The sequence below is a fragment of the Staurois parvus genome, unplaced genomic scaffold (assembly GCF_062004578.1).
Source record: "Staurois parvus isolate SC_StPar_1 unplaced genomic scaffold, SC_StPar_1.0 ptg002073l, whole genome shotgun sequence".
In the NCBI taxonomy this organism is placed as follows: Eukaryota; Metazoa; Chordata; class Amphibia; order Anura; family Ranidae; genus Staurois; species Staurois parvus.
In genome coordinates this window covers 565,779-577,500 of record NW_028319869.1, presented here as the reverse complement: position 1 = coordinate 577,500, position 11,722 = coordinate 565,779, and the positions used below count along the sequence as shown (strand labels likewise).

At 44.1% G+C, this 11,722-nt stretch overlaps 1 protein-coding gene across 2 annotated transcripts in view; it reads left to right on the top strand.

Annotated features, from left to right (window-relative positions):
* The window catches only part of LOC149432866 (F-actin-monooxygenase mical2-like), a 252,130-nt gene that overhangs the window by 56,299 nt on the left and 184,109 nt on the right, over positions 1-11,722 (top strand). For both annotated transcript variants that reach the window (XM_089664856.1, XM_089664855.1), the window contains exons 7-9: positions 87-344; positions 1,282-1,397; positions 5,999-6,125. In XM_089664856.1, coding sequence (XP_089520982.1) covers positions 87-344; positions 1,282-1,397; positions 5,999-6,125 — 501 coding nt within the window. The remainder of the gene's footprint in view (positions 1-86; positions 345-1,281; positions 1,398-5,998; positions 6,126-11,722) is intronic.

Sequence of the window (11,722 nt, the reverse complement as noted above, 5' to 3'; positions counted from 1 at the left end):
ACTCTGCACAAGGAGAGAAAGCAGAGCTGTGGGAGGGGCCTGATAGGCTCCACCGACTGTAGAAAACTACTTTGTATGTTTTCCAGGATTATGCTGATGCCGAGGCGTTGCTTTGTGCCGAAAACGTGGATCAGGACAACCTGCAGTCCTACGCCCGGGAGGCCGCGGACTTCGCCACCAACTACCAGCTGCCGTCTTTGGACTTCGCCATCAACCATTACGGACTGCCGGACGTAGCCATGTTTGACTTTACCTCAATGTATGCCTCAGAAAACGCCGCCCTGGTCAGAGAACGGCACGGACACCACCTCTTGGTGGCCCTTGTTGGAGACAGTTTACTTGAGGTTGGTCAGCTTACGAAACATGGTGTCCACCCAATGGTCCATTGTATGTGGGTTTTATTGCTGGTGAGGTTATTGTCTAGTCATCCTCTAAGTTGCTAGTAAAGCTAAGGCTGGAAAACAACTTTTACCTTTTTCTCACTTTTTTTTAAATGCACTTTTTGGGAAGAAGATTTATGTTTCTGGCCTTTAATGAAAAGAGAAATCTACTTTTATGTGTTGGAAATGTAGGCAGTCATGGTACACAATGTATGTTTGCAGATCATGACCCTCTTCTTCAGACATGGTGGGTCACTGAGCCTGAAGAAGTCCACTGTGATCCACGAAACTCGTAATTCATTTACTTACCAGCAGATAAATCCCTCCTCATCGAAATGTTTTCACATATAAGGACATGACTGGTGATACGTGTCAAGGACTTCACAATAATATCTATAGAATATGTATATGTGATATTTCTTTAAATGGAATGTCCCCACAGTCCCACTTGGATAGGTTGAAGAATTGGATATGAATCCTTTCCGCCGCCGCCTCCCAGCTCTTTAAGAGCTTTTAAGTGCTGGGAGGAGGAGGCTGGCGCTTGGGTCATGTGACCACTGTGATTGGCTGCCATCAACCATTACGGGCAGCCGGACGTAGCCATGTTTGACTTTACCTCGATGAATGCCTCGGAAAATGCCACCCTGGTCAGAGAACAGTACGGACACCACCTCTTGGTGGCTCTTGTCAGAGAAAGAGGTGGGCACTTGGGTCAATTGTACAATTTTAATCCAATGTTTAAACTGGACCTGGTTACCCAACAATTCTGGAGCTGGACCTCCTTTTTTTTTTTTTTTGGGTAACCTCCTGGTTTATAGGCCGGTGGTGTCTCATTGCCTGTTTTGTCACATGTAGCTTATCAGGTGTTGGACTGAAGAAACATAACCTGTCTGTCTTGCAGCCTTTTTGGCCAATGGGGACTGGTTGTGCCCGGGGATTTTTGGCAGCCTTCGACACGGCCTGGATGGTGAGGAGCTGGGCTCAGGGAACACCACCTCTCGAGGTCCTGGCTGAAAGGTAAGATCTCTTCCAGTTTTCAGCTACGGTCATGACTGTCCCATACGAGGATGAAGCCAATGAGCCATCATGGCCGCTGCCCCACTATAGCATGGCCGCTGCCCCACTATAGCATGGCCGCTGCCCCACTATAGCATGGCCACTGCCCCACTATAGCAAGGCCACTGCCCCACTATCCCATAACTTCCAGATGTTAGGACACATGGCGCTGGTGCTGTGGAACCAGCCAACTTACCAAAATCTTTCACTTTGCCTTCCATCTGATTTTGGAAACTTCCAGCTTACAATGTTTTGCCATGTGACACTTAACTCCTATTGACCCCCCAGGGCAAAAATAGCCAGCAAGGCTTTTTATAGATCACCATATGGTCATATATCACAAACGTAAAGATGGCTACACTGCACTCCTTAGAGGAAAGATGGTAACACTTTCATTTCTTTTCCAAGGACACTGCGCCATTATAGGCAAGAATGGACAATTTTGGTTCAGAGGGCCACCACATAACTCAATGTCCAGTTTTGGGCTTCATATTGTGAACATGGGGTAAAAAAACAAAAAAACAAAACAGATCAAGACATTGTCTTAGTATACATGTATTTTATGAGGGTATTTATTAAACATTTGCAGAGCTGTTCATCCTGTGAATTTGCTCTTTTATTCTGTGCAAAGTCGAATGTTAGAAGGCTATCTTCTCTCCAGGTTAAATGTTAAGTCCTAAAAAGTGGTTTTGGTAAATACTACAATATGACCACTAGATGGGGCTAAGAGTTAAAGAAAATAAGTACTACCCACATGGAAGAAAAATATATTTGAAATATATTTTTTAAATGTTCTTCCCAAATATATTGACATATATTTGAAATATTACAATTTTGGCCATATTAAATATATTTCAAAATATATTTAAAAAAAAAAGTGTGTGTATGTATATGTATGTGTGTGTGTATGTGTGTGTGTATGTGTGTATATATATATATATATAATGTATATGTGTGTATATGTGGTGTGTGTGTGTATATATGTGTGTGTGTGTATATATATGTGTGTGTGTATATATATATATGTATATATATATATATATATACACACACACACTGTGTGTTGAAATGCGTTTTTAATACAATATATATGAAACATATTTTTAAAAATACATTTTCAAATATGTTGTATGTCTTTAAAATCTACAAATACATCTGCGTTTACAAATATATGTAAAAATAAAATATATGTTAAAATGTATTTTTTATATGTTAAAAAAAATCTGAAGAATATATTTAAAAAAATGCATTTCAACATGCAGTGTGTGTATATATATATATAAAATTTTACATATATTTGTAAATGCATTCCAAAAATGTAGATTTGTATTTTTAAAGACATACAGTATATATTTGAAATGTATTTTTAAAAATATTTTTCATATATTTTGTAATAAAAACACATTTATATATATATAAATACATTCAGCCGTATCCGACCCTTGGCGATTGCATGGACCGTCACTCCTAAGCGACTTTTTTCCATGAATTCTCTTAGCAATTATTTTACAGGGTAGGTTGCCAGGTCTTTCCCAAACCCCTACATATATATATATATATATATATATATATATATATATATATATATATATATATACTGTATTTGTTGAAATACATTTTGAAATATATTGAATACGGCCAAAATTGTAGTATTTCAAATATATGTCAATAAATTTGGGAATAATATTTTTAAAATATATTTCAAATATATTTTGCAGGATGAATTTTTTTTTTCCAAACATCCCTTAAGGTGTATCTAAACACGTGTATGTGAAAGGTATATGACACCATGTCCTCTTTTATACAGTTTTCCTAAAGAAAATAATTTTTTGTAAATCCCTTGCAAAATTTTCTTACCTGGAGATCTTGCCATCTTGAGTGACAACACTAAGCCACTGCCTCGTAATTAACAGCCTGCTCCTTTAGTTGGCTTTTGGACTGCCTATCAGTAGGCAGGAGGTATGTGAAGACCTGATAGGCAGCCTGGTGGCCGACTGAAGGAGCAGGCTGACAACGCTGCTGTTAATTGCAAGGCGGCGGCTTAGCGTTGTCACTCTGAAACAGGAAGTGCTGTTACTGGCAGGATCTCAAGGTAAGAAACTTTGCAACAGAGTCACAAAAAATGATTTGCTTAAGAAAATAGTATTCCTGGAGAGTTCTCAGTTCCCTGACTCATGGCTGACTGTCTTTTAAGTATCTGAAGACGAATCATCGCTGTTGAGACAATCAGAAAATAATTAGTACTTTACGGGAGGAGTGCAGAGCTGTTTGCTGGGTGGAGGCGCTCAACTCAAAGTGACTGCACACAACGAGACATATTAAAGACATAAGTGCGCTTATTTTTAGAATTTGTCTCTAATTTTAGAAGAAATTCGTTTTGAACAAATTATTGCAACAATGGAAAACTAATTTCTGCTAAAATTAGAGACAAATTCCAAAAATAAGCGCACTTATGTCTTTGATTAGAAATCTTTATGGGTTGAATTCTTTTTAATGCCAGGAATAGAGGGTGTCATGAATACAGCGAGGGGAGTTTGAAGTGTTTGGTGGTTTATCCATGACATCTGTCCATTGTGGGGGGGGGGGCCCAAGATGGCACGAAGGGGGCCCACTGCAGAACATGTGTGTCATGAATACAGCAGGGGGGAGTTTGAAGTGTTAGGTGGTTTATTCGTGACATCTGTCCATTGTGTGTGTGGGGGGGGGGGACAAGATGGCAAGAAGGGGGCCCACTGCAGAACATGTGTAGGGTCCTGCTGTGGAACCATAAAAAAGCCCCCCATTGGGATTAAAGGGCCCTGGGTCCAGAGGAAAGAGTCCTTCAGCTCGTAGGGAAGGGTTCAGGACCAAAGGAAAGGGTAAACAAAACCAATAGGGCCCCGGGACTGGTGAAAAAGGCCCAGTAGTGGGGGGGGGGGCCCTTCATGGGTTTTTTCCCCCGATGCCCTGAAGGTTCTAGTTATGCCTCTGAACTGAACAATGGCCTGGACAGGATATAGTGAACTACTAGAATCGCAAGATCTCACTTATGACTGGGTCCTGGCATTTCGCCAATGTGGAGGTAGTAGTCCAGGACTGCAAGAAGGGGGCCCACTGCAGAACATGTGTGTCATGGATACAGCGGGAGGAGTTTGAAGTGTTTGGTGGTTTATCCGTAACATCTGTCCATTCTGGGGGCAGCCACAAGATGGCAAGAAGGGGGCCCAGTACAGAACATGTGTAAGGGTCCTACTGTGGAACCATAAAACAGCCCTCCAATGGGATTAAAGGGCCCTGGGTCCAGAGGAAAGAGCCCCCGGCTCGTAGGTAAGGGCTCAGGACCAAAGGAAAGGGTAAACAAAACCAATGGAAAGGGCTCCTGACCCAATCAAAAGGGCCATAGGACTGGTGGAAAAGGCCCAGTAGTGAAGGGGGGCCCTTCATGGGTTTTTTCCCCCAATGCCCTGAAGGTTCTAGTTATGCCTCTGAAAGGAACAATGGCCTGGACAGGATATAGTGAACTACTAGAATCGCAAGATCTCACTTGCGACTGGGACCTGGCATTTCGCCACTGTGGAGGGAGTAGTCCAGGACTGCAAGAAGGGAGCCCACTGCAGAACATGTGAAAGGGTCCCACTGCTGGACCAGAAAAGGCCCCCCCAATGACAGTAAAGGGCCCTGGGATCCAGGCTTAGAGCGGAGGGCCTGGGACCAAAGAAAATGACCACCAGACCAATGGAAAGGGCCCTGGAACCAATGGATCGGGCCCCAGGACTGACAGGGTCCAGAAGTGAGGGGGACCTTTGTGGTTTCATGCATCAGGCTCTGAAGGCTTCAATTACACCTCTGAACTGAACAATGGCCTGGACAGGACGCAGTGTAACATACGATAACATGTTTGTCATAGCGAATAAAACGGATGTTTCTAGATCTTTAGCTTTGGGGACTATACCTCGAAATCCAGGACAGCTGGCATTATAATAAGGTATCCCGGTATGCTTTATATATAAATAATTATACTCACTGCAGCTACACAATTATACATTGTGGTCAGCGAACTGAAACTCGGAGACAAAAAAATGAAAAGTTTGACTTTAATGTGGAACAGTCTTCCTAGCTGGATTCAATCTGAGCGGCATGGCGTGCGCACGTGAGATCATCATTCCTCCTCGAACGGTAAAGACGTGTCCTTGATTCAATTCTGACTCACTTGTCTGTGGTCACCGATTTAAAAAAAAATCATCTGTCAAAAATGTATAAAGCAAAAAAAAAAGCAGATTGTAGGTAATTTATGGTGAGTGATTACATCCCCGCTTAGCGGCTGTGGGGGGGGGGGGGGGGGGGGAGAAGATTATGCCTCGGGGAATGTTCCGCAAGCGCACAAAGAGATGACATCATCTAATGTATGGTGTGCTGCATATTTACCCTGCAAATCACACTGATTTAGACAAAATGATGGTTTCCTCTGGCCACAGCGCCACATGGCAGTTTTGGCAAGCATTTCCAAAGTGGGGGAAATATCTGAAGAGTGATGATTCTCCGAGGAGTTTGTAGACATCTGATTATGTTCTGTCTCCTTTCAGGGAGAGTATTTACCGTTTGCTACCTCAGACGACGCCAGAGAACATTAGCAAAAACTTTGACCAGTACACGATCGACCCTGCGAGCCGCTACCCTAACCTCAACTCCAACTGTGTACGGGGGCATCAGGTACGTGTGCACAAAGAGAGGAAAAGAAGGAATATGCTTTCTTGCAATAGATCAATCTCAATACATTTCATGACCTATTTCAGCCATTGTCAACCAGAGTTCCGTGGAACCATAAGGTTCCTCTAGAGGTTACTAGGTGCTCCTTGAGCTGTGACTGAGTAACCTACCATTTGATGGTGCTTGCTTAATTCCAGGGCCAGTGCCACGTAGCAGAGCCAGCTGTAGGACACCAATGATCGTTGTAGCTGTCTGTAAGTGTCGAATTCTGACCACCAATGCGTTCTTCCTACAAACCCCCAATGTTAGGAGCATTCTTCCCACTGACCATCAATGTAAGGGACATTCTTACCACTGACCATCAATGTAAGGGACATTCTTCCCGCTGACCACCAATGTAAGGGACATTCTTACCACTGACCCCCAATGTAAGGGACATTCTTCCCGCTGACCACCAATGTAAGGGACATTCTTCCCGCTGACCACCAATGTAAGGGACATTCTTCCCACTGACCCCCCAATGTAAGGGACATTCTTCCCACTGACCACCAATGTAAGGGACATTCTTCCCACTGATCACCAATGTAAGGGACATTCTTCCCGCTGACCCCCAATTTAAGGGACATTCTTCCCACTGACCACCAATGTAAGGGACATTCTTCCCACTGATCACCAATGTAAGGGACATTCTTCCCACTGATCCCCAATGTAAGGGACATTCTTCCCACTGACCACCAATGTAAGGGACATTCTTCCCACTGATCCCCAATGTAAGGGACATTCTTCCCACTGATCCCCAATGTAAGGGACATTCTTCCCACTGACCACCAATGTAAGGGACATTCTCCCCACTGACCTCCAATGTAAGGGACATTCTTCCCACTGATCACCAATGTAAGGGACATTCTTCCCACTGACCCCCAATGTAAGGGACATTCTTCCCACTGACCCCCAATGTAAGGGACATTCTTCCCACTGACCCCCAATGTAAGGGACATTCTTCCCACTGACCCCCAATGTAAGGGACATTCTTCCCACTGACCACCAATGTAAGGGACATTCTTCCCACTGATCACCAATGTAAGGGACATTCTTCCCACTGATCCCCAATGTAAGGGACATTCTTCCCACTGACCACCAATGTAAGGGACATTCTCCCCACTGACCCCCAATGTAAGGGACATTCTTCCCACTGACCCCCAATGTAAGGGACATTCTTTTTACAGACCCCTAATGTAAGAAGCAATATTTCCACTGACCCCAATGTAAGGGACATTCTTCCCAAAGACCACCAATTTAAGGGGCATACTTCCCACTGACCCCAATGTAAGGAGCATTTTCTCACTGACTACCGATGTAAGGGGCATTCTTCCCACAGACCCCCAATGTAAGGAGCATTCTTCCCACTGACCACCAATGTAAGGGGCATTCTTCCCACTGACCATCAATGTAAGGGGCATTCTTCCCACAGACCCCTAATGTAAAAAGCAATATACCCACTTACCATGCAGTCAATTGGTTTTAACATGGGTTCCCCAAGACCTGAAAAAATTACTTCAAAGGTTCCTCTGGGGTAAAAAGTAAGAAAGGGTGGCCGGTTGTATATGAGATTGTGTTATAGTGTATTTACTGTCTAGCCAAACTTTTTCATAGTTCACAGTCATTTTGTATTGTAGTGATAACTGTAGTTGTGCATAGTAGCTGTGAACTGGGGAGGGGATCAATGGGTTCCTTGAGAATATATGGCCAAAGTCTGTGGACACCTAACCATCAGTATGTGGCCAACTTTATGTGAACACTACTTGAAATGATTGAGTTTAAGTGTTTCCAGTGAAGTATTCTCTTAATACTATAACATACACACATGTTTTAGACAATTGTGCACTCCCAACCTTGAGGCAATAGTTTTTGGAAGGCCCTTTGCTATTGGTGGTCACTGGGCATTCTTCCCAGTGACCACCAATGTAAGGGACATTCTTCCCACTGACCATCAATGTAAGGGGCATTCTTACCACTGACCTATTTCAGCCATTGTCAACCAGAGTTCTGTGGAACCATAAGGTTCCTTTAGAGGTTACTAGGTGCTCCTTGAGTTGTGACTGAGTAACCTACCATTTGATGGTGCTTGCTTAATTCCAGTGCCACATAGCAGAGCCAGCTGTAAGACACCAGTGATCTTTGTAGCTGTCTGTAAGTGTCGAATTCTGACCACCAATGTATGAAGCGTTCTTCCTACAAACCCCCAATGTTAGGAGCATTCTTCCCACTGACCATCAATGTAAGGGACATTCTTACCACTGACCATCAATGTAAGGGACATTCTTACCACTGACCACCAATGTAAGGGACATTCTTCCTGCTGACCACCAATGTAAGGGACATTCTTACCACTGACCACCAATGTAACAGATATTCTTCCCACTGACCACCAACGTAAGGGGCGTTCTTCCCACTGACCACCAATGTAAGGGACATTCTTCCCACTGATCACCAATGTAAGGAGCATGCTTCCCACTGATCACCAATGTAAGGGACATTCTTCCCACTGACCACCAATGTAAGGGACATTCTTCCCACTGACCACCAATGTAAGGGACATTCTTCCTGCTGACCACCAATGTAAGGGACATTCTTACCACTGACCACCAATGTAAGAGATATTCTTCCCACTGACCACCAACGTAAGGGGCGTTCTTCCCACTGACCACCAATGTAAGGGACATTCTTCCCACTGACCACCAATGTAAGGGACATTCTTCCCACTGACCCCAATGTAAGGGACATTCTTCCCACTGATCACCAATGTAAGAGACATTCTTCCCACTGACCATCAATGTAAGGGACATTCTTCCCACTGACCATCAATGTAAGGGACATTCTTCCCACTGACCATCAATGTAAGGGACATTCTTACCACTGACCACCAATGTAAGGGACATTCTTCCCGCTGACCACCAATGTAAGGGACATTCTTTCCACAGACCCCCAATGTAAGGAGCATTCTTCACACTGATCACCAATGTAAGGAGCATTCTTTTTACAGACCCCTAATGTAAGAAGCAATATTTCCACTGACCCCAATGTAAAGGGAATTCTTCCCACAGACCACCAATTTAAGGGGCATACTTCCCACTGACCCCAATGTAAGGAGCATTTTCTCACTGACTATCGATGTAAGGAGCATTCTTCCCACAGACCCCCAATGCAGGGGCATTCTTCCCAGTGACCACCAATGTAAGGGACATTCTTCCCACTGACCAACAATGTAAGGGGCATTCTTACCACTGACCACCAATGTAAGGGACATTCTTCCCACTGACCAACAATGTAAGGGGCATTCTTACCACTGACCACCAATGTAAGGGACATTCTTCCCACAGACCCCCAATGTAAGGAGCATTCTTCCCACTGACCACCAATGTAAGGGGCATTCTTCCCACTGACCATCAATGTAAGGGGCATTCTTCCCACTGACCATCAATGTAAGGAGCATTCTTCCTACAGACCCCTAATGTAAAAAGCAATATACCCACTTACCATGCAGTCAATTGGTTTTAACATGGGTTCCCCAAGACCTGAAAAAATTACTTCAAAGGTTCCTCTGGGGTAAAAAGTAAGAAAGGGTGGCCGGTTGTATATGAGATTGTGTTATAGTGTATTTACTGTCTAGCCAAACTTTTTCATAGTTCACAGTCATTTTGTATTGTAGTGATAACTGTAGTTGTGCATAGTAGCTGTGAACTGGGGAGGGGATCAATGGGTTCCTTGAGAATATATGGCCAAAGTCTGTGGACACCTAACCATCAGTATGTGGCCAACTTTATGTGAACACTACTTGAAATGATTGAGTTTAAGTGTTTCCAGTGAAGTATTCTCTTAATACTATAACATACACACATGTTTTAGACAATTGTGCACTCCCAACCTTGAGGCAATAGTTTTTGGAAGGCCCTTTGCTATTGGTGGTCACTGGGCATTCTTCCCAGTGACCACCAATGTAAGGGACATTCTTCCCACTGACCAACAATGTAAGGGACATTCTTCCCACTGATCACCAATGTAAGGGACATTCTTCCCACTGACCATCAATGTAAGGGGCATTCTTACCACTGACCTATTTCAGCCATTGTCAACCAGAGTTCTGTGGAACCATAAGGTTCCTCTAGAGGTTACTAGGTGCTCCTTGAGTTGTGACTGAGTAACCTACCATTTGATGGTGCTTGCTTAATTCCAGTGCCACATAGCAGAGTCAGCTGTAAGACACCAGTGATCTTTGTAGCTGTCTGTAAGTGTCGAATTCTGACCACCAATGTATGAAGCGTTCTTCCTACAAACCCCCAATGTTAGGAGCATTCTTCCCACTGACCATCAATGTAAGGGACATTCTTACCACTGACCATCAATGTAAGGGACATTCTTACCACTGACCACCAATGTAAGGGACATTCTTCCTGCTGACCACCAATGTAAGGGACATTCTTACCACTGACCACCAATGTAAGAGATATTCTTCCCACTGACCACCAACGTAAGGGGCGTTCTTCCCACTGACCACCAACGTAAGGGACATTCTTCCCACTGATCACCAATGTAAGGAGCATGCTTCCCACTGATCACCAATGTAAGGGACATTCTTCCCACTGACCACCAATGTAAGGGACATTCTTCCCACTGACCACCAATGTAAGGGACATTCTTCCTGCTGACCACCAATGTAAGGGACATTCTTACCACTGACCACCAATGTAAGAGATATTCTTCCCACTGACCACCAACGTAAGGGGCGTTCTTCCCACTGACCACCAATGTAAGGGACATTCTTCCCACTGATCACCAATGTAAGGAGCATGCTTCCCACTGATCACCAATGTAAGGGACATTCTTCCCACTGACCACCAATGTAAGGGACATTCTTCCCACTGACCCCAATGTAAGGGACATTCTTCCCACTGATCACCAATGTAAGAGACATTCTTCCCACTGACCATCAATGTAAGGGACATTCTTCCCACTGACCATCAATGTAAGGGACATTCTTACCACTGACCACCAATGTAAGGGACATTCTTCCCGCTGACCACCAATGTAAGGGACATTCTTACCGCTGACCACCAATGTAAGGGGCATTCTTTCCACAGACCCCCAATGTAAGGAGCATTCTTCACACTGATCACCAATGTAAGGAGCATTCTTTTTACAGACCCCTAATGTAAGAAGCAATATTTCCACTGACCCCAATGTAAAGGGAATTCTTCCCACAGACCACCAATTTAAGGGGCATACTTCCCACTGACCCCAATGTAAGGAGCATTTTCTCACTGACTATCGATGTAAGGAGCATTCTTCCCACAGACCCCCAATGCAGGGGCATTCTTCCCAGTGACCACCAATGTAAGGGACATTCTTCCCACTGACCAACAATGTAAGGGGCATTCTTACCACTGACCATCAATGTAAGGGGCATTCTTCCCACAGACCCCCAATGTAAGGAGCATTCTTCCCACTGACCACCAATGTAAGGGGCATTCTTCCCACTGACCATCAATGTAAGGGGCATTCTTCCCACTGACCATCAATGTAAGGGGCATTCTTCCCACAGA